Consider the following 24,512-nt stretch of genomic DNA (forward strand, 5'->3'; position numbering starts at 1 on the left):
GTGGGCTCAAAACCCACAGGCTTCAAACTTATCTATCTTATGATGGGATAATTACATTACAAGACATACATAGCAGATGCCTGTTCTGCTTGGGAGAGTCTTGCCTTCTAAGCAGATTCTTGGTCTGCTGCTCCTTCTCTGCAAGAACCCAGAAGTAGAGGGATATGAGGCTGAAGCTCCACCTTCTGGAGAAATCTATGAGAGTGGCATCTGATCCAGAAGAGCCGATCTTGAAGACCTCTGCAGAGGAAGTGGCACAGAAGCCACACCCAGTGTTGACATCAGCATTGGTGCCACCCCCAGCACTGAAACCATTGACAGCCCCGATGTTGAAGCAGGGTGCTAAAAACACTGGGGCAAGAGCTCAAAAAGGTACCCCAGCACCTCCTGAGGCTATTGTGGGGACCATCTTTTCAAGCTTTGGAGCTGCAGCTTCACTAGCAGAACCTCAATTGCTGAAATACAGAGAGGAACGAGATCCAAAGGCCAAAGATCCCTCTCACTGCTAGATTTCACAACACTGTGGTAAACAGCGTCAAAGGGAGGTCAATATACATAAGAATCTGACAGGATGCAATAATTGATCAATATCATCTAACAATCAGCATCCAACCATAGATGAGACTGTAATCTCCACCTGAATACCAGCACTGGAAAATTTCAGGGCCTATCAGGAGCTGCTGGTGAAGATTGCAGACACCTGGGACATTGAGCCTGTGGTCCTTTGCGAGAAGACTCACAAGCTATTTAAAGTTTAATCAGCCATTGGTCTCTCCAAGATTGCTCCTCCCCATAAATGTAGACCACCTAGATCTGGCAAGAACTTTTGTGGCAAACACGAGCCACTATAAGGCCCACAAAGCATGCTGAAAAACGGTACCAGGGTGGCTTTGATTTAAATCAAATTAATTTAAATCACTAGCCAGGAAAACTCGATTTAATCATGGATTTCTACATAAAAATGCATTCTTGTTGGTTGTTATAACCTTAATACATAATCGTCACAACTCAGAGATAGATGCAGGTTTCATTTTTAGAAGGTACACACTATATGTTTTTAAAGTGATTTATTTTGAAAACGTTTCAGATTAGTTTTACAGCTATATGAGAAAATGAATTATCGGTTATTTCATTTACCAAAACAATTGAAGCAGATATTTATGAAGTCATTAGTTAATCAATTCAACAGGTTAATCATTAATATTTGGAGGATTTTCTTGCCATGCTGTATTAGGAGGAGAACATCACCAGACAGGCATTTTAATTGTTTTATTTAACTAAAACAACAACGTTATGTATTCTGGATTTTTTTCTTCAACAGCAAACATAATATTTTAACAAAACATATGAATTTTTGAATTTAGTTAAACATTCAGGTGTTTTAAAATCAGGTTTGTTTTTGTTAAAATTGTTTAAAAAACCCACAAAAATTAAATCAACTATGTCAGCAAGGTCAACATGAGAAACTTAAAATATTGGCTTCTGCAGCTAACTCAGTCGTCTTCACCTTCATTTTCCTGTTTGTTCATAATCCAGAAGAGAAAACCAAGCTTTCCTGCTTTTTCAGGTCCCAAACAGTTTCTCAATTTGGAATGAATTAGTCCAAAGGAAGAAAATATTCTTTCTACACCGGCAGAAGAAGCTACTCCTGTTAAGTCAGATTATCACTTCAACAGTCTCTGAATCCAAGTGCTTTAAGTGACTTCCACCAGTTCACTGGTGTGACTTTCTTTAAAACATCATCAGCAAATGTATTTTTTTTTGAGTGGTTCACACTTAGCTCTGAAGTTTATTATAGTTGGCATTATGGCGGGATGATTGCTGGATGTCCATGTCATAGCCAACTCCTCTTCTTCATCAGTTAAGGTTTGACCCTGGTACCAAGTATTGAGAATATTTGCCAGAAAATGAGCTGGAGATAGTGCTTGTCCCGTTCGTTTTTTTAATGCTTGTAATTTAACTCATTGCATTTTTCTCTTAACACAGACACATGGAGTACCTGTGTTACAACATGGGGCGTCAGCGCTCCTCGACCTCGGCCCCACTCTGCCATAATGACCTGTCAGCATAATTGAGAGGATCATCGAGAGCTGCATAAGAACCAGTCCACAGAGCATGACCTTGGAAAGCTGCCTTGCCCCTCCACTGGCCATGGTCTTGTTATAACATCAGACAGATGGATGCTGGAGATCATAGCCCATGGCTACCGTATCCAATCCTATTTGTCTATCCCCTACCCACTCCCCTTCCTTGTCCCTCTTCAGGGACCCTTCTCATGAGAGCCTATTGCAAATTTAAGTGACCTTATGGCTTTGTCTAGGAGCCATAGTGGAAGTTCCTATAACTAGGCTGCTGGTGTACTGAGACCACAGCTTATTGTGCTGACCCATACTGAACCTCACTGGGCTTATTGTTTCCTTGTACTCACTTGCCAGTCTGTTGCCAGTATTGGTCTGCTGTCTCTTCGATTTGTGAGCTGTTTCAGGCAGGGCCTGTCCTTTTTTTGTTCTGCACTTGTATAACACCTAGCACTGTAAGGTCCTGATCCATGATTGGGGCTTTTAAATGCTATGATGATAATGAAATAATAATAATACAGAGAAAGATTCTTCTGCTCCTAGTATTTCCTTGTTCTGAAGAAGAAAAAAGGAGTTCTTTGTCCTACTCTGTACATAAGGAGATTCAACAGACATACATATGGTCTCAGGTTCTACTCTTGGGAGAATTCTGCAGCAAAAATAAAAATTCTGCATATTTTATTTGTCAAAATAATGCAGTATAATCACTCCCATTTCATTTTATTTTTGGTAATTTATTTAAACTACCATACAGAAAAAAAATCACAATAAGTGTTCAGCATTTCCTAAACACATAAAAGTTAAGTTACGAATACTTGGTAAACCTGCATTCCAGTTATAATCCTGGATTTTCATTTATATGACATTACTTTTAGTTTGGTGTTCTATAAAGTAGAACGTTGCTTTAAATTGCTCAGACTTTCACACAGGAAAGTCGTACAGTTTTGCTAATAATTGTCCGACATTTTTTTTTAATGGGATAAGTAAAACAGATCCTGAGCTGTAATCTAACCCCATTGTGCCTCTTTGGCACAGGAAAAAAAGGGAGAAAGCACACACACTTTCCTAGCTGAGAATGGGAAAAATTAACTAACAATGGGAACATTAGCAGCCTGCCTGTATAGTTTTTCAGGAGTAAAGTTCAGGGGGTAATGCTTGCCTCTGTCAAGTTCATAACTGGTTTGCACTTATCAGCTTCCAGCCCACAGAAAATACCTAAGATTCCCAGTGGGCCTTACCATTACCCATACAGGGTTTTGCTTTTCAGATTCTCTCTGATGCTGACTGTTAACCAAGTTTCTGGCCATAGTAATGACTTACCTAAGGAAGGAGGAAATCCCTGTCTAAATGACTGGCTGATCAGAGGCTGAGGATAGTGTATATCCCATCCACCCACCTTATGACCAAACAAGTCACAGTCTCCCTCTACCCTCCCCCCCCCCCCAAAAAAAAAAAAAAAACCCTGCAGGAACTCAAGTGATGGCTATATCCTTTGAATGTCTGAAAAGGGATACTCTTCTTGTTCCCCTTCCCAGTGATGATGCTGGAGAGGTGCATCAGGGACAGACTGGGGTGCCCACTGGAACCATCTGAAAATGCAAGGTTCAGGGTCTCAAGATGATCTACAACTTCACATGAACAACTTGGAACTGAGAGCTATCAGACTGGCTTATATGGCGTTCCTTCTCATCCTCTGAAACACCCACAGTGCGGATTGTGACAGGCAACATGTTGGCAATGCACTAAACAAACAGGGAGGTGCTTGATCATCTCTCTGCCTGGAGGTGATCAAGTTCCAAGAACAGTCCCATTGGCAAGGAGTGACTCTGATAGCTCTGTACCTACCAGGGCTCAGCAATGACCTGGCTGACTTTCTAGGCAGGAATGTGGTAACCAGTCACAACTGGTCACCGTGGAAATATTTTGTTGATGGGAACGCCCACCATAGACCTCTTCACCTTGGCAGATATTGCCAAATACAGGGATTTCTGCTCCATGGGCAGTGTGAGCCCCAGCTCCCTTTCTAGCACCTTTGTATTTCAATGGTCTTGAGGACTGCTGTATGCCTTCTCACTGATCACTCTGATCCCTAAGAGCATGTCCAAGATCAAATGGGACAAAGCTACAGTCATCATGATATTGCCCTGCTGGCTGAGAAGATTTTGGCTGTTGGATCTCCTGCATTTGTCTAGCCTGTCCCCCACCCCCAATATGACTTCCCACCTGCCTGGAAATGCTGTCTCAGAACTAAGGACAAATATTGCATCTGGACCCATGGCTGTGCTTGGTAGCCTGAATGTTGGCTTATTGAGCATGACAGACAAAGACTGCTCCATACAGGTCCAGAAGATCCTTTTACAGAATGGCAAAGATTTTCCAAATGAGAAGCTCAAAACAACGTGAATCCAACTCAGATCCTATACCAAAGATTCTGGACTATATGCAGCTTCTGAAATAAGCTGAACTAGCCTTTATCTTCCTTAAAATTCATCTGGAAGTCATATCAGCATGTCTCGCTCTGATACAGTCATACTCAGTCTTTTCATACCCTACAGTGTTGAGGTTCCTCAAGGACCTTCTCCCTACCTGCCCTCCAACTAAGGACTCTACTCCAATATTGTAGTGTAGTAAAGCCTGGAGTTGCCATTTGTGCCATCAGCAGAATGTTCATTATACCACCTCACTATCAAGATGGTCTTTCTGATCACATCAGCATGTAGAGTCAGTGAACTGCAAGCTCTCGTGGCTGGACTGCAATATATATCCTTCCACAGGAATGAAGTGGTGATGGAACCAGAACCTAAATTCATCCGCAAAGTGGTCTCAGAAGTCACCTAAGCCAGTCTGTCACCTTACCATTCTTCTCAAAGCCACACTCATCACCAGGAGAAAAGAAGCTTTATATTCTGGATGTTAGTGGGGCCCTGCTATATGACATAAACAAGACTTTCAGATTTTTCTCCCTGGCTCTTTGTGGCCATATCCAATATATCAAAAGGCCAAGCCATCTCACCCCTGAGAATCTCAAAGAGAATTATTCAGTGCATTTCTACCTACTTACTATCTGTTGTATGGCAAGACTCTCCCTGCAAAAGCTCCACCTGGGGTGCAGACAGCATCTTCAGCCTGCTTTAGAACTATACAGATAGCTGAGATCTGTAAGGTAGCCACATGGAGCAACTCAATGACCTTTGTGAAATGCTGTGCATTTGACATGGCTGCCAGAGTAGATGTCGCATATGGAAGAGCAGTACTTCAATCCATGTGTGACTAATACAACTGAGATTCTTCACTCGCATCCAGGGAGGATTCTTCTTGCCTGTCACCTAGAGTGGGACTTATACTAACACGTATTCGAACAAGTACAGTTATTTACCCTACGATAATTGAGGTTCTTCAAGCTGTTGTAGTCCCATGACCCACCTTCCATCCTTGTTTTTCAAAGTCCTCAGCTACCCAGGCTTTAAATTGTGAGAGAACTGAGGGGAGGGTCATAGCCACTCCACCCTTTATGCCCTAGTATGGGAGGCGCCGCTGAACGTTATTTGTAAAATAAAAAAAATGAAAAATTCAGTCTCCCAATGCATGAGTGAGTAACTGAACTTCCTAATGTGTATATATTATAGACAGGGTTGGTTGCACTGTGTATTATTCTGGCAGCCTTTTCTTTGAGAAGCTCTAACACCTCCATATTTTGAAGTAGGCACTTGAAATTGGCAGGTGGAGTGGTATTTGTGTCAGAGATGTGTTTTTTTGCTATTCCCATGAAAATTTGTCCTAATTTGGCCGTGCTTAGTAAAGACTTGCTAAAGCTTCACCTTTAAACTGATCAGTCAGTTTAAAAAGATCAGTCTTTAAAAAGATCAGTCAGCACTGGATCTTTAATAATGTTCTTTTAACATAAGGTTTTTTTGTGTACAATAAAATATAGAATTTGGGAAATTTCAATTGCTTCTCTCTCAACTCTCAAAACTTGTCACATGGCTGGATGCTAATAAATTCATACTTTATGTACATTAGTCAAATGTTATTTGGGTAAAAGAAAGTATTAAATTCAAGTTTCATTGTTTTGATTATAAAGTCTCATTTTGTAGCTCCACTATTAAATTAGCCTAAACTTTTCAATAACATTTCTAATCTGGTCATGTCATTTATTTTCCTTTTTATGATAAAAATCATTTTCAAAAAATTCTAGTTGAGACTTTGACAAAATGATGTATTTTGGGAACAAATTGTGAGTTTGGGTAAAAGGTGAATTATTGTTGTTAATATATTATTGTGTGCATTTTCTTTAGAGGTTGGCTGTGGGAGTTTTGGCAGAAAATGGCTTGACGTTGGAAGAATGGCTGCCTTCAGCATGGATTACAGATACTATTCCTCGCCGGTGTCCGTTTGTGCCACAAATGGGTGATGAGGTATTTTTGTTTTTCTCAAGATTCTTGCATTCCATTTCCAGTTTTTCAACTTTTTTACATAACCTTTTTAGAAATGTATGTAATTATTTTTCATCATTATTTTTCTGAACATTTTGGATTGATTAAAACTCCCTTTAAAGCTTAATTTTAATCAAGCCAAAATTATTTTCTTTCAGAATGAAAATTTCTCTGTAAGCACATTCTACACTGCCTCTGCGCCCCTCAAAATCTTCTAAATGCTATGTCACATTTGGGCCATCCCTTTTCTTTTTCCACAGTATTGTGATAGTTTTTTATTGCACGGTATTTCTTCTGTGCCTTTCCTCACCTCTGTTACTTCAATGGGGTATATGCCCCATATACTAAAGCAAGAAGTAAAGCAGGAAGAACTGGAAATACTAGTTAATACACACAACTATGACATAGCTGGCATCACGGAGACTTGGTGGGATTATTGGTATAGAAAGGTACAGCTTGCTCAGGTAGGAGGAAAAGGGAGGAGGTATTGCCTTATGTATCAAGAATGTATAAACTTGGACTGAGGTTGAGATAGAAATAGGAGACAGACTTGCTGAAAGTCTCTGGGTAAGGATAAAAGGGGTAAAAAAAAAACAAAAACAAGGGTGATGTCATGGTAGGGGTCTACTACTTCTAACCAGGAAGAAGAGGTGGATGAGGTTTTTTTTAAATAACTAACAAAATCACCCAAAGCACAGGACTTGGTGGTGATGGGGAACTTCAGCTACCCAGACATCTGTTGGGAAAGTAACACAGCAGGGCACAGATTATCCAATAAGTTCTTGGAATGTATTGGAGACCATTTTTTATTTTAGAAGATGGAGAAAGCTTCTAGGGGAGAAGCTGTTCTAGATTTAATTTTGACAAATAGGAACTGGTTAAGAATTTGAAAGTGGATCATGAAATGATAGAGTTCATGATTCTAAGGACTGGCACAATAAAGATAATGGATTTCAAGAAGGCAGACTTTAGCAAACTCAGGAACTTGGTAGGTAAGATCCCATGGGAAGCAAATCTAAGGGGAAAGACAGTTCAAGACAGTTGGCAGTCTGTCAAAGAGACATTATTAGGGCACAAGAGCAAACTATCCATTGTGTGGGAAAGATAGGAAGTATGACAAGAGACAACCCTGTCTTGACCAGGAGATCTTCAGTGATCTCAAACTGAAAAAAGTCCTCCAAAAAGTGGAAACTAGGTCAAATTACAAAGGATGAATGTAAACAAATTATACAAGTATAAAGGGACAAAATTAGAAAGGCAAAGGCACAAAACGAGATCACACTAGCTGGAGATGTAAAGAATAACAAGAAAACATTCTACAAATACATTAGAAGTAGGAGGAGGACTAAGGACAGGGTAAGCCCATTACTCAGTGGGGGACGAGGGGAGAAGAGAACAATAACAGAACATGTGGAAATGGCAGAAGTTCTAAATGACCTTTTTGTTTCAATTTTCACCAAACAGGATAGTAGCAATTGGATCTCACAAATAGTGAATACCAGTGAAAATGAGGTAGGATCAGAGGCTAAAATAGGAAAAGAACAAGTTAAAAATTACTTAGACAAATGTCTTCGTCACCAGGTCCTGATGAATAAATCCTAGAATACTCAAGGAGCTGACTGAAGAGATATCTGAGCCATTAGCAATTATCTTCGAAAAGTCATGGAAGATGGGGTACATTCCAGAATATTGGAAAAGGGCATATAGTGCCAATCTATCAAAAGGGAATTAAGGACAACCTGGGGAATAACAGACCAGTCATCTTAGCTTCAGTACCCAGAAAGATAATGGAGCAAATAAGTAAGCAATCAATTTGCAAACACCTAGAAGATAATAAGGTGATGACAAATCCATGATGACTGGTACTTAAAAGAAAATCCTGTCAAACCAGCCTAAGAGCTATCTTTGACAGGGTAACAAGCTTTGTAGATGGAGGGAAGTGGTAGATGTCGTATATCTTGACTTTAGTAAGGCTTTTGATACTGTCTCGCATGACCTTCTCATAAACAAACTAGGGAGATGCAAGCTAGATGGAGCTACTATAAGGTGGGTGTATAACTGGTTGGAAAACCGTTCCCAGAGAGTGGTTACTAGTGGTTCACAGTCAAGCCGGAAGGGCATATCAAGGGTCCCATAGGCATCAGTTTGGGTCCAGTTTTGTTGAATATCTTCATCAGATGATTTAGATAATGGCATAGAGAGTACACTTACATAGTTTGCAGATGATACCAAGCTGAGAGGAGTTGCAAATGCTTTAGAGAATAGGATTAAAATTGAAAATGATCTGGACAAACTGGAGAAATGGTCTAAGGTCAATAGGATGAAATTCAGTAAAGACAAATGCAATGTATTCCACTTAGGAAGAACAATCAGTTGCACACATACAAAATGGGAAATGACTGACTAGGAAGCAGTACTGCAGTAAGGTATCAGGGGGTAATGGATCACAAGCTAAATATGAGTGAACAGTGTAATACTGTTGCAAAAAAGCAAATGTCATTCTGGCGTGGAGTATTGTAAGCAAGACACGAGAAGTAATTCTTCCACTGTACTCCGTGCTGATTAGGCCTCAACTGGAGTAGTGTCCAGTTCTGGGTGCCGCACTTCAGGACAGATGTGGACAAATTGGAGAAAGTCCAGAGAAGAGCAACTAAAATGATTAAAGATCTAGAAAACATGACCTATGAATGAAGATTGAATAAATTGGGTTGTATAGTCTGGAGAAGAGAAGACTGAGAGGGGACGTGATAAGTTTTCAAATACATAAAATGTTGTTACAAGGAGGAGGGAGAAAAAATGTTCTCCTTAACCTCTGAGGATAGGACAAGAAGCAATGGGCTTAAATTACAGCAAGGGAAGTTTAGATTGGACATTGGGAAAAACTTCCTAACTATCAGGGTGGTTAAGCACTGGAATAAATTACCCAAGAAGATTGTGGAATCTCCATTATTGGAGATTTGTAGACAAAAACTTGTCAGGAATGGTCTAGATAATACTTAGTCCTGCCATAAGTTCAGGGGACTGGACTAGATGACCTCTTGAGGTCCCTTCCAGTCCTACATTTCTATGATTCTGTGATTCAATAGTTCAAATAAAAAAGAGACATATAAAACAATTTTTTTTTAATTTATAAAATGTGCCAAGTACAATGTATTGGGTGTATGAACAATACTTAATATAATATATGGCTTGAAAATCCAAGTCAAAAGCAAAATTTTATGTACCCTGTCTTCCACAATCAATGACAAACAAATTCACCCCTCAGGAAAAAGCCAGAGGAAGTAGTTGGGCCATACACTATAAAATATGCGTGGGCCTGAATCTTCAAAGAGCTAAGCATTTCTGGAGAGGTGTTAAGTACCTACAGTGCTGAACTGAGTTCCCACATAGATCATCAACTTCAGCTTCCATTGAAAGCCTCTATGGAGGTGCTCTGCTCCTCACAGAATCAAATCCAAGATGAACTAATCTGGTCAGTGGTGCCATCTAGGTATTGTAGGGTTGTCAGCAATATGCATGTGCCATACTCGCTTAAGAGTCTTTAGCACCCTACTAGTATTGACATGTTTCACAGAAATCTCACATTTGGCCAGGCAAAGCAGATGTTGCACTGTATACAGGGAATACTTAGATATGCTGTCATCTGTCTGTTGTTCAGAAGAACCTTGACATTAATGAACTTGACAATTGCCACTTAATCTGTACCTGGAAACATGGGAATTGTTGCACCAAAAGAGATGTACCAGTAATACATCTAGTCCAGAATCATATCACTGACAGTGGTTGTTCCCATATGTGTCCGAGAGTGTGCAAGAAATTCCACAGCTAGATAATTATTTTATTATAAACACGGCTGGTAACATCACCTATTATTAGGGTTGCTCAACGCTTCCCTAAGGCCCTATTTTCTGTTTCTTATGACTTTGACGATAATTGTTTGGGCTGAAATTTTCCATACTGGGTGTCTGCCTTAGGCTGTATTTTTTGGAAAATTTCAGCCAAAACAGTTTAGGATGTGTCTGCACTGCAGTGCAAGCTTGGGTTCATATCCACCTTTCAGCTACACGTAATTATGTCTGACTCAGGGCAGCAAGCCCTCCATGCCCCAGGACCCCATCAGTATGGGGAGACATTTGAGCCTGAGTCCCACAGGCTCAAATTTTGGAGCGTGGATGCATCTCTGGCCCTTTCCTCCCATACTGGGACCTGAGAGTCCACCAGTGCTGTCCCACAATCCCATGGGATGGTGTCTTTCGTCCTTTCTATCCCAAGACAGGCCAGTTGACTCCCAAGAAATGGAAATGCTTTCTCTGGTTCTGGTACAGCTGCTCAGAATTTAGCCCTTCCTTTTTACTCATAGACTTTAAGGTCAGAAAGGACCATTATGATCATCTAGTCTGACCGCCTGCACAATGCAGGCCATACAATCTCACCCATCCACTTCTATAACAAATGCCTAACCTATGTCTGAGTTATTGAAGTCCTCAAATTGTGGTTTGAAGACCTCAAGCTGCAGAGAATCCTCCAGCAAGTGACCTTGCCCCACGCTGCAAAGGAAGACGAAAAACCTCTAGGGCCTCTGCCAATCTGCTCTGGAGGAAAATTCCTTCCCGACCCCAAATATGACGATCAGTTAAAACCCTGAGCATGTGGGCAAGACTCACCAGCCAGCACCCAAGAAAGAGTTCTCTGTAGTAACTCAGATCCCATCCCATCCCAGACCACTGGGCATACTTCCCTGCTGATAATTTGGCAATTGATCTTTGATTAATTGCCAAAATTAGGCTATCCCATCATACCATCCTCTCTATAAACTTAGCAAGCTTAGTCTTGAAGCCACATATGTCTTTTGCCCCCACTACTCCCCTTGGAAGGCTGTTCCAGAACTTCACTCTTCTAATGGTTAGAAATCTTCATCTAATTTCAAGTCTAAACTTCGTAGTGTCCAGTTTATATCCATTTGTTCTTGAGTCTACAGTGGTACTAATCTTAAATAATTCCTCTCCCTCCCTAATATTAATCCCTCTGATATATTTATGAAGAGCCATCATATCCCCCCTCAACCTTCTTTTGGTTAGGCTAAACAAGCCAAGCTCTTTGAGTCTCCTTTCATAAGCCAAGTTTTCCATTCCACGGATCATCCTAGTAGCCCGTCTCTGAACCTGTTCCAGTTTGAATTCATCCTTCTTAAACATGGGAGACCAGAACTGCACACAGTATTCCAGATGAGGTCTCACCAGTGCCTTGTATAACGGTACTAACACCTCCTTATCTTTGCTGGAAATACCTCGCCTGATGCATCCTAAAAAAACTGCATTCGCTTTTTTAACGGCCATATCACAATGGTGGCTCATAGTCGTCCTGTGATCAAGCAATACTCCGAGGTCCTTCTCCTCCTCTGTTACTTGCAACTGATGTGTCCCCAATTTATAACTAAATATAGTTTTATAACTAAAATTCTAAAATCCCTAAATGCATGACCTTGCACTTTTCACTATTAAATTTCATCCTATTACTATTACTCCAGTTTACAAGGTCATCCAGATCTTCCTGTATGATATCCCGATCCTTCTCTGTGTTAGCAATACCTCCCAGCTTTGTGTCATCTGCAAACTTTATTAGCACATTCCCGCTTTTTATGCCAAGGTCAGTAATGAAAAGGTTAAATAAGATTGGCCCCAAAACCGATCACTGAGGAACTCCACTAGTAACCTCCTTCCAGCCTGACAATTCACCTTTCAGTATGACCCGTTGTAGTCTCCCCTTTAACCAGTTCCTTATCCACCTTTCAATTTTCATATTGATCCCCATCTTTTCCAATTTAACTAATAATTCCCTATGTGGAACCGTGCCTTACTGAAATTGAGGTAAATTAGATCCACTGCGTTTCCTTTGTCTAGAAAATCTGTTACCTTCTCAAAGAAGGAGATCAGGTTGGTTTGGCACGATCTACTTTTTTGTAAAACCATGTTGTATTTTGTCCCAATTACCATTGACCTCAATGTCCTTAACTACTTTCTCCTTCAAAATTTTTTCCAAGACCTTACATACTACAGATGTCAAACTAACAGGCCTATAGTAACTCGGATTACTTTTTTTCCCTTTCTTAAAAAGAGGAACTATGTTAGCAATTCTCCAGTCGTACGGTACAACCCCTGAGTTTACTGATTCATTAAAAATTCTTGCTAATGGGCTTGCAATTTCATGTGCCAGTTCCTTAAATATTCTTGGGCGAAGATTATCTGGGCCCTCCGATTTTGTCCCATTAAGCTGTTCGAGTTTGGCTTCTACCTCGGATGTGATAATTTCTACCTCCATATCCTCATTCCCATTTGTCATCCTATCATCCCTAAGCTCCTCATTAGCCTTATTAAAGACTGAGGCAAAGTATTTATTTAGATATTGGGCCATGCCTAGATTATCCTTAACCTCCATTCCATCCTCAGTGTTTAGCGGTCCCACTTCTTCTTTCTTTGTTTTCTTCTTATTTATATGGCTATAGAACCTTTTACTATTGGTTTTAATTCCCTTTGCAAGGTCCAACTCTACATGGCTTTTAGCCTTTCTCACTTCATCCCTACATGTTCTGACCTCAATAAGGTAGCTTTCCTTGCTAATCCCGCCCATCTTCCACTCCTTGTAGGCTTTCTGCTTTTTCATAATCACCTCTCTGAGATGCTTGCTCATCCAGCTTGGTCTACAACTCCTGCCTATGATTTTTTCCCCCTTTCTTGGGATGCAGGCTTCTGAAAGTTTCTGCAGCTTTGACTTGAAGTAATTCCAGGCCTCCTCCGCCTTTAGGTCCACGAGTTCTTCAGTCCAATCCACTTCCCTAACTAATTTCCTTAATTTTTTAAAGTTAGCCCTTTTGAAATCAAAAACCCTAGTCCCAGATCTATTTTTGCTTATCCTTCCATCTAGTTTGAACTGAATTAACTCATGATCACTCAAACCAAGGTTGTCCCCTACAACCATTTCTTCTATGAGGTCCTCACTACTCACCAAAAGCAAATCTAAAATGGCATCCCCTCTTGTTGGTTCTTCAACTACTTGGTGAAGAAATCCATCCTCTATCACATCCAGAAAAATCTGAGCCCTATTATTGTTACTAGCACTTGTCCTCCAGTCTGTATCTGGGAAGTTAAAGTCTCCCATGATCACACAATTCCCATTAGTGTTTACTTCATTAAAAACCTTAATAGAGGTCTCTATCCATATCCAGATCAGATCCCGGTGGTCTGTAGCACACCCCAAGCACTATCTCAGGGGAGGCTCTAGTAGCTTTCTTCCCCAATGTGATTTTTGCCCAGACAGACTGTCTTATCCTTTCCATCACTTCTTATTTCTTTACAGTTAACTTCATCATTGACATACAATGCTACTCCACCACCTTTACCTTTATTTTTGTCTTTCCTAAACAGCACATAGCCTTCAATACCTGTACTCCAGTCATGACTACTATTCCATCATGTTTCTGTTACCCCTATAATAACCGGTTTCACTTCCTGCACCAGTAGCTCTAGTTCCTCCATTTTGTTACCTAGGCTCCTCACATTAGTGTACAGACATCTTAATTTTTGCCGTTTGGCTTCACTGACCTTCTTTACCCGGTTAGGCACAGACATTCTACCACCAGTATCACCCATTAGACTGGTATCTACACTACCCTTCCTCCTTATGTCCATTCTTCTGCCCATGGCTGTATCCGCTCTTACTTTGTTTTCTTCCCTCTCAATGTTGAATTCCAGCATGGAGATTACCTGGACATCTCCCAACCATCTCCCCCAGATTCCTAGTTTAAAGCTTTCTTAATCAGTTGTGCCAGCCTCCATCCTAGAAGTCTATTTCCCTCCTTACTCAGGTGAAGTCCATCCCAAGAGAACAGTCTTCTGTCCATGAATGCTTCCCAGTGGCCATACATACCAAAGCCCTCCTTATAGCACCACTGCCTGAGCCATCTGTTGATTGCCATAATCTTGTCACACCTTTGTTGCCCTTCTCTAGGAACAGGCAAAATCCCACTGAAGATCACCTGAGCCTCAATTTCCTTAAGCGTCTTCCCCAGTCTGGCATTGTCTCCCTTGAAATGTTCCAGCGAGAATCTAGCCATATCATTCATTCCCACATGAAGGACAATCAATGGATTCTTTCCCACTCCCGTTTGGATCCTTTTCAGCCTCAGGTCCACATCCCGTATCTTAGCACCCGGCAGACAGCACACCCTTCTGTTCTCCGGATCAGCTCTAGTTACAGGCCTGTCTATCCTTCTCAGTAAGGAGTCCCCAATCATGTAGACCTGCCTTTTCCTGGTGACAGTGTGATTCTCCGGTCTGTCCCCTGCTCCCACTGGCTACAAGTCCTTTCGATTCCTATTCACCCTTGCAATCGTCCGCAACCCATCCCTTAACCTCCTGGGGCTCATATTTGGTGTTGTCTCCATTTACTCTTCCCCTCTTCCTGTAGGACTAGCTGCTCTTCTCTTTTTCCTTGCCCTCTCACCTTCAGCGACCACCTGCTGTGCCCCTTCTTCATTTTCCAACTCCGCAAACCTGTTGCTGAGCTCTATTTCTCCTTCACTGGCCCGTCTTTTCCTCTGCCTGGTTCTCTTAGTCACATGCTTCCACCGTCCACTTTCCTCACCCAGTAGTCTCCCCTCAGAATTCTTTGGTCTTGCTTCCATCTGCAAGTCTGAGCTTGTCCCTTCAGCCTCCTCATGTCTTTGCTCTATCATCTGCTTGAACCCCCTTCTAAACTCAACCAGAGTTTCCACCTGCATCTCCAATCCTCGGATCTTTTCTTCCATCAGCCCTATCAGGTGGCACTTCATGCAGACGAAACCCTTTTCAGGTACCCCCTCCAGGATCATGTACATGCCGCAGCTTCCACATCCAGTCATCTTCATTGTGTCCTTCACTGCTGCCTCTTTATTGGTCATAGCCCTCCCACCTAAAACCTGTTAGTCCAAGAAACACAAACCAAAACAAACCTCCCAACAGGCACCAGAACACTGGCAGACCACCACTCACTCCCTTCACTAGCCTGTTGGTTCCTCTGCCTAGGTCTCTACGTCTCCCCTGCAACCTCCCCCACTGAAACTCCCCTGTTTACAGCTCTGTTTGCTGGCTGCTGTGCCGCTGCAGCTGTCTATGCCGCTGCCTGACTGGCTGGCTGCCTTTATAGGATCCCTATATTTTTATTCTGACTGCTGAGCTGTAAGCAGAATGAACCTTCTCTTATGTTTATAATGGCCACCAACACAAAGTAGTCCTTTGCCAAATGCACTGCTAGCTGGTCATGAGAGTACAATCATATTTTAGTTAATCTCAATTTGACTATTTACCAGACCAGTGCAGAGAGTGGATTAAGCATCCCAAGAACAACTACTGGCCAGGATCTTCTGACCTGATTTTTTGTTGCCCAGATGCATCCTGCACCAGCTGTGATAGGCACACTTTCTGGTACAGTGTACCAACTCAGCGATCCTCACCATTCTGCACCTTCTGACAGTGTGATTAAATATAGTTTTGCCAGGTGTTCTGGTATGGCTCCTAAAGCAATATTCAGGCCTTTCTCTGTGAGAATGTACCCAAACTTGGCCAAGTAAAAAGCCTTTGAAAAATTGCAGTTTGCACATGCTCAGTACAGACTTGCTAGGTATTAACAGCTAAAATCTCTGAAGATTCCATCCTCCCTGAATATTCAGGAGCCTCGACAGCTAGACTGCATGTGCTTCATCCCCATGGAGTGACTGAACATGCTGCAGCCCAAGTCTACTAGTGAAGCTAACTTTCCCTGTTATAGCTGCTCCTGGCAGAGCTGAGGCTGGGCAATGAAGCAAAGAGCCTGTCTCTCCAGTGCTCACAATGACTCTCTAGTGGCACATGGGTAGCATGCGGGAGGAAATAGTTTGATTCAGATGCAGAGCACACGGGCGCTGGACCTATGGCATTGTGGGGGAGTAGACTGGGGGCAAAGGCTGGGACTAGAGTCTGGCAGTGGGGCTGAGGCTGGGACTGGAGTCTAGCAGCAGGACGGGAAAGGACCTGGGGGGAGATTTGACAAGGAAAAGGTTGCAGGGGTAGAACTGGGACTGGCTAAGCAAAGAGACTGGCAAGGAGCTGGGGGAGGTGAGGGCACTGAGACTGGGTGAGAAGCCCAAGAACTAAGACTGGGAATGGGAGCCAGTGGGCTCAGGGGAAGGGGGAAACAGGAAGCCAAGTTTGGGGAGGATACTGGTATTGGCTAGGCAAAGAGATTGGGAACAAGGGAGTGGGGAGGATTAGGAGTGGCTGGAAGTGGGGGAGGCTGGGACTGGAATGGGGAGTCTAAAGAAGTGACATTAGAACTCCCTGGGAAAGGAGACTGGGACTGGGATCAAAAGCCTGAGGCACGGGACTGGCTAGGTGAGTAGAGTGGGACTGGGGCTGAGAAGCTAGTGGTGGTGTAGAGACAGGACTGGGATAGGTACAGGTTGTATAGGATGAGGCAGGAAGAGTCAAACTTTGGAGGGCTGGACAGAAGAGTCTGTGAATACACTAGAGTACACTTCTCTCCAGAGCCTGTAATGGCCAAAGATCCTAGGGTCTCACCATTCCTTTGCTGTCAGCCAATGTCTGTGAAACCTAGAGCTGGTCAGACAATGTTCATCAAAGTAGTTTTTCATCAGGAAAAGCAGTTTTGATTCAACCAATTTTGTGTGTGAGAAATCATATTTGTTTCAAAAACAATTCCCGGAGAGAGTTTGAATTTTTATTTTTTTCAGAAAAAAATTCTAATGGAAAATTCCCAAATTATGTTTCAAAATTCTGTTTTATTTTTAAAACCATCAAGGGTAGCTGCTGTTTGGTACTGATTGAAATGTCTTATCTTTTTTTTCCTAAATCAAAGTGCATGCTGTTTTTGTTTAATGAAACAAATTACAACAAAAATAGAAAACAGTTTGCTCTAGAAAAAAATGCAAGACATTTCAGTCAGTATTAAGTATTATCTGCCTGTGCCTAGTAAAAAATACTTGAAACAAAATTTTTAAATGAAAAAAAAAATTCAGTGATTTTTTTCAGAATTTGTTTTGTGGGAAATTTCAAAAATATTTGGTTTCATTCCAATTTCTTGACATGTCAGTATTTCCCATAAAACAACAATTCCAAGTTTCAACCAGCACTAGTAAACCCACTGGCAGAGTGTCTCGTTCTGGTCCACATAAAGGATGATAACCTCTCTTCCTATCAGTTATCCCATTAGCTCAAGTGGCAGAGTTATGTGCTGTGTATCTAAAGGTTCCAGCCTGGCAGATAACCCATGTGGATGTCATTAAAATATCACATTATGGAATTTGGTTTTTTTCACTTTTCTTTAAAAAAACAAAACAAAACAAAAAAACCTTGAATTGCACACACACAAATACACTAAAATAATATTAAAGTTGCAAATTCAAGGGCTCAAAAGTTGGGAAATGCACAGGCAACCTTAATTCAGCCACCTTGTATGTAAGCATGTGATAGTCGTTAATTACATGACCACATGCTATTTTCTCCACCCTGCTTTGGAAATGAATCAGAGTTGTGTACAAAGAAGGCTGTTGTCTGGAGGACGCCTGCCTCATTTGTTGCAGAAGTTGAAAGGTTGTGGTGAGTGAGGCAGAGGTTTGCAGGAAATAGATAGTCTCATAGTTAAAGCAGTTGAATGTCACTCGGGGTAATTGGATTTTATCCCTGCCTCTGCCACAGGGTTCCTTTGTGATTGTAAGTAATTCATATGCACCAGATTTTTCACATTCAGTCATTGTTTGTTCCATATGTTCTGGGTGTTAAACTTGAGACCCTGGAGTGTGATTTTCAAAAGTGCTGAGCACTCAGAACTACAATTGAAGTCAATGGGAGCTGTGCTCTAAGTGCTTTGATCGGGTAATTGATGACTGTATCATAATAGATACATACAAGGAGGCCGAATTAAGGTTGCCTTAACTCTGTCATTTCATGACTCCTGAGTGTTTGACTTTGCAACCTTAATAATCTCTAAGTGCTATAATGCTGAAAAATCAGGCTCTGGGTATCTCAAATTGGGCATCCAAAATTAGAGGATACTTTTCACCTTAATCTCTGCCTCAGTTTGCCATCTGTAAAATGGAGATAGTACCTATGTATTTCACAGAGGTGTTGTGAAAATAAATTCATTAATGTTTGCTAAGCACTTGGATAGGGATGTTCATCATAGAAAAAGTCTATGAGGAGATTAATAGCCCTACTTTCACAGCAGGGTTTGAATAGTATGTGGTAAATAAAGCATGAGCCACACTTTGAACAATGAGGAGAAAACCAAATATAGAATGGCTGGCTCATTAAGTGAACATTGTCCATTCTGTGCACCGAATGACATTGGGATCTTGTGGAAATAGTAGTATGTGATCGGGTAATTGATGACTGTATCATAATAGATACATACAAGGAGGCCGAATTAAGGTTGCCTTAACTCTGTCATTTTATGACTCCTGAGTGTTTGACTTTGCAACCTTAATAATCGTCTTCATTACATGCAAAACCCCACAACTATGGTAAGACTTACAGAGTAAAACTATTTGTGTAGCGGGAGATACATTTTGAGAGGGAGATATCTCATACTATTTTTGAATTATTTGGGGTGGGGGAGATGGTATTAATGTAGTTTACAACATTTGCCAGGAGAGGTTGATAAACCCAAATAGGTTTATTTATTGTTTTGTGACTTGTTCTCCTAAAGCTGGCCAATTTCATCTTTAGTTAAGCTCACCATATAAATAGCACTTAACTTTATTTCTTGTTAGCACCACTTGTAAATCTTTGTTATATATTTTAAGGAAATTCAACTAAGAGAGTTGACTGCCTATTTATCTGCCTGAAGAGAACATTCTACAGTTTAGACTGCTTGAACGTTCTTTAGTATGGTATCAGTAGAATCTGTGGAATTTATCAAAAGTCTAAAGCAGGGGTCGGCAACCTTTCAGAAGTGGTGTGCCTAGTCTTCATTTATTCACTCTAAGTTAAGGTTTTGCGTGCCGGTAATACATTTTAACGTTTTTAGAAGGTCTCTTTCTATAAGTCTATATTATATAACTAAACTATTGTTGTATGTAAAGTAAACAAGGTTTTCAAAATGTTTAAGAAGCGTCATTTAAAATTAAATTAAAATGCTGATCTTACGCCGCCAGCCTGCTCAGCTCGCTGCCGGCCTGGGGTTCTGTTCACCTAGGCTGGCAGCGGGCTGAGCAGGGCCTGCAGCCAGGACCCAAGACCTGGGGGAGGGGGGTCAGGAGTCAGGGCAGAGGGCTGGGGGGGTTCAGGGCAGAGGGCTGCAGCGTGGGGGGGTGTAGGGCAGAAGGCTGGGTGTGGGGGGGGTTCAGGGGTCAGGGCAGAAGGATGGGGGCTGAGGGGGTGCAGGGCAGAAGGATGGATGGGTGTGGGGGTTCAGGGCAGAAGGATGGATGGGGGTGGGGGGTTCAGGGCAGAGGGATGGGGCTGTGGGGGTGCAGGGCAGAAGGTTGGGTGTGTGTTGGGGTGGGGGTTCAGGGCAGAGGGATGGGGGTGGGGGTTCAAGGGTCAGGGTAGAGGGCTGGAGGGGGTGGGGGGTGCAGGGTAGAAGGCTGGGTGTGTGGGGGGCTCAGGGCAGAGGGCTGGGGTGCTCGGCTCGTAGGGGTGCTCCCATCCCCTGCCCTGAGCGGCTCATGGCAGGGGCTGGAAGGGATATGCCCTGTTCCACCCCCTTCCCCAAGGCTCCATCCCTACCTCTCTCTGCATCCTCTACGGAGCTGCGTGCAGGCTGCCGCTCTTCCCCCTCCCCCTTGCAAGGGCCATCAGCTGATTGGCGCAGGGAAGGAGAGGGAGAGGGGCAGGAAAGCGCCATGCTAGGGGAAGAAGCAGGGGAGGGGGGAAGCTTGGCTGCCGCAGGACCAAGCTTCTTCCTCCTGCCCCCGCAGGGGAGAGCAGAAGGCAGGGGGACTGAGTGGGGCTGGGGGTCGGGACCATGGCAGGCAGCTGCGTGCCACTCAAAATCAGCTTGCGTGCCGTAGGTTGCTGACCCCTGGTTTAAAGTATATTTTTCTGTGAATAGGCATACTGTTTTTTCTAATGTTACTGTGCTCAATCTTTTGATGGAACTCACATGAGATTTTCCTTAATTGTAAAATGAAAATATTTTATTAGTCTGTATGAATGGTTTCATTTATATAGAGAAAATTGGTAGGAGTGGCTGGTAAGTATGGAAGGAATTATCTGTAGTTTGCTCCAATAATTTGGATTTTGTTTCTGTTGCAACAATATGGTGTAGTAGTAAATGATTGTCACTAAATTTAAATAAGAACCTTTCAGAAATGTAGTTTAGCTCCAGCATTTAGTAGCGTCTGCTGCTCTTCCTGACAATTAGATCATCATAATTTCTGACAAAATCTAATGATTCCCACCTGATTCTGTAACCTCAAAGATCACAGACAGAAAATGGGGATTTAAGGGCCATGTCTTTAATATATATAATATAATATTCTGCAAGGTTAATTACAGGATGTTTCATTCTGTGACATAAATTAAATTAAATCAAATATTCTATAATATGGCATTACTTGCCTATAGGTTTTTGCTAACATATCAGCTCAACAGGCAAAGACTTCACTGTGGTTGTGTGTGTGTGTTGGTTTTTTTAGTTTAGTTCCATACCTAACTTTCCATGTGTTACATGGGAATGGATAGTAAAATGTTTTTGATGTAAACTGTTGTTCTTCCATCTGAATTTGCAGAGCCACAGATTGCTGGCTTACGCATTTCATAAAGAAAATTATTATTTAAAATTGATGTACATATATACAGTATGCTGTTTTAGTTGTTTATTAAAGCCTTGTGTTCTAATTAGCTTGAAGGAGTTCAGTTTTAATTTTATTACCTATCCCTTGAGTACATTCAAGGCTTCTAGTGAGTTTGTTTCATCGTTATGCCATCAGCTGATAGTAAAAACTGCAGCACTCCCACAGATATGTCTGTGTTAAGGAGTTCAAATCTCAGGTGTACAAGTTTGCTCTGCTCTTAACTTTGTCATACAGGATGTCAATGGAAGGAAATATTCTTTTAATAAAAAATTGTCTATTATAAAGTGACCTAAATGTTTTTTAAATAGTTTGTGTTTATTAATTTATTCAGTCATATGGAAGATATTATTTAGATCTTGTCCATCCCACATCTAATGGTTTAATTTGCTCTATGACATTTGTGTTACTTAAAGAAAAATGATTAGCAATGTAAGTAAATGGTTAATCTCTGTGACATTCTATCCACTCACTTATACCCACCTGTATACGGTTGTTCTGATTGGGAGGGCCAGTGAAATTTGCTGCAATGTGGAATTGTTTTAAACTATTGTGAGGACAGCATGTGCAATTTTATTTTAATCCATTGAAGTTGTTTTGATCTTGCAGGTGCATAATATACCATAAAAGACTTCCAATGGGATTTCTGCTTCTAAATCACTTGGATGCTTTTGAAAATCCCACCCTTTGCCTTTTCACACTTTCCTTTTTCCTATGGCATAAATTGAGCAGAAAGTGTCTGCTTGAATTCTGAATTACAGTACCTGTTTTTGGATAGTTAGTTTTAAATTGGCTTAGTGTTCTGTTTAGATCAAGTGTAAGTAGTCTCTTGGCCTATCCAAGGCCGTGATCAAGTGTCTTGATGTTTTTGGTCTTTTGGCCTCGAGATGAAAACCTTGTCTGTGTCTCTGGGACCTTGAGGTGAAAATATTATCTAAGTTACTGCACTCATCATAATTTTGTATATCTGGCTGTTTATTTGGTTACTATGATGGATAACAAATTTCTGTAGCATCCAAATGCATCATAAAGATACCAATACATAAAACAAATACTATTATAATGCAGAATAAAAGTAGATTATATTAGTCAAACACCAGGCCCTGAAAAAGCAATTATTAACATTTCCAGAGTAAACATTGCAGGTAAGTTTGTAAACACCCATTAAAATTATTTCTAGGGGAAAAATAAGGTGAGTCATGTATTTATTTTAGTTCTCCCTTATTTTCACAACTGATTGTGCTAGAATATATTCATGCCATGCTGAGAGAAGCCATACGAGCACTCAATCCACCAGGCCATATGCCTTCTTTAAGAGAGGAGGAATCTATTTTCTCAGAATATTAGTATAAAACTTGTATTTATGCATGAAGTAATTCTCCAGTTTCTCCTAATACACAAGCATGTGTGTTAGCATTATTTTCTCTAACTAAAAAAGTAGCAGATTCCATATGCTGTAAAATGGAGTAATAGCTATACTTTGTGAACCTTTCGCATTTGATTTAGTCTCTTTTAAACAAACTAGCAATTTATTCCTACTACAAACATTTGAACAATACTTGATCCACTATAATATTTAGTGTACCCATTGGGTGGTGCATTATCTTGATAACTTGGGAGTTCCTACTCTGACTAGTGCAGCTTATCACTGTTTAAAGTTAAAATAATACTTTATAGCTCCTTTAAAGGCCTTATTTGCATGTATCTGTACCATCTTGGTTTGGAAGGGAACATACTGTGTATCAGCAATCTGCTAACGTTTTGGCATTTTAAAATGTTGCTTAATTAATTTTTGTTTCATTCTTAGGTTTACTATTTCCGACAAGGTCATGAAGCGTATGTTGTAATGGCTAAAAAGAATAAAATATATAGCATTAATCCAAAAAAACAGCCGTGGCATAAAATGGAGCTACGGGTATGATATTTCTTACTTTTCCCATTTTTGTTGTCTTTAAAATAAGTCATAGAAAAGCAGGGCCGCCCAGAGGGGAGGGGCAAGTGGGGCAATTTGCCCTGGGTCCCGCAGGGGCCCCCATGAGCCACTCCGGGTTTTCAGCGGCAGGTCTTTCCGTGCAGCCGAAGACTCGGAGTGAGTGAAGGACCCGCCGCAGAAGTGCTGCCAAAGCCTCGGCACGCTGCCCGGTGAGTACAAGCGCCGCAAGCGGCGGGGGGGGAGACGCAATCGGCGGCACTTAAGCTTCTCTATTGCCGCCGCTTCATTCTTCGGCGGCAATTCGGCGACGGGTCCTTCCCTCCGAGAGGGACCCACCGCTGAATTGCCACCGAAGACCCTCCCCTGCCCCAGACCCCCTGAATCCTCTGGGCAGCCCTGTAGAAAAGAACTTTTATATACATGTTATTTGACAAAAAGTGTCTGTAGTTTTGCTGACAGAATCTTTTTAAAACAGATATTTTTAACTTTGTGTTTAAAATGATTTATTAAGATTAAAAAAAAAAGAAATGATTGCCCAAGAAGTTTTAAACAGGAATAAATAAATATTTAAAAGTTACGATTGTAATAATTTAATTGATTACTGAAAAGGATGAAACAAAAAATCCTAGACCTGTGATTGATGTTCATGTATCAATCTGATTTATTTTTTTAACCCTTGTTAAAAGTATGTTGCAGTGAACACTTAAGTTTCTAAACAATTCGATACAATGAGGTTATATTGGGGAATTGCATCTTTTGGGTTTCAGGGAGTAAATTTGAAAGGTCTGTATTTGACCTAGTACTTTTGTTTACATAGTTCACCACTGAAATCTGTTGTTCAACAGAAGTATATTCATTTTTTCATTTCATACTGCTGTTACAGTCCTCTTATATTCAACCACCTTAAATAAGAATGTTGTTTTATTTACTTCAGGAACAAGAGCTGATGAAAATAGTTGGGATTAAATATGAAGTGGGATTGCCTACTCTCTGCTGTCTTAAACTTGCTTTTCTTGACCCAGATACTGGTAAACTGACTGGAGGATCATTCACCATGAAGTAAGGGAAGCATTATTTCTGTTCCAATAGGGAAGCTGTTTTTTGTAATATTTAAAACCTTTTAAATTTGCTAAATTTTAAAAAGAACAGGAGTACTGTTGTCAGCAAAAAAAACTTTTATAGTGATAATCAAGATAGCCCATTTCAGACAGTTTGACAAAAAGCTGTGAGGATACTTAACATGA

At 41.2% G+C, this 24,512-nt stretch overlaps 1 protein-coding gene across 3 annotated transcripts in view; it reads left to right on the forward strand.

Moving 5' to 3' along the window:
* LOC120401555 (pleckstrin homology domain interacting protein) overlaps positions 1-24,512 on the forward strand; it is a 341,061-nt gene that overhangs the window by 268,069 nt on the left and 48,480 nt on the right. For all 3 annotated transcript variants that reach the window (XM_039531654.1, XM_039531655.1, XM_039531656.1), the window contains exons 24-26: positions 6,374-6,493; positions 23,143-23,250; positions 24,203-24,327. In XM_039531654.1, the coding sequence (XP_039387588.1) occupies positions 6,374-6,493; positions 23,143-23,250; positions 24,203-24,327 (353 nt within the window). The remainder of the gene's footprint in view (positions 1-6,373; positions 6,494-23,142; positions 23,251-24,202; positions 24,328-24,512) is intronic.

This window comes from Mauremys reevesii, linkage group 3, assembly GCF_016161935.1.
Source record: "Mauremys reevesii isolate NIE-2019 linkage group 3, ASM1616193v1, whole genome shotgun sequence".
NCBI lineage: Eukaryota > Metazoa > Chordata > Testudines > Geoemydidae > Mauremys > Mauremys reevesii.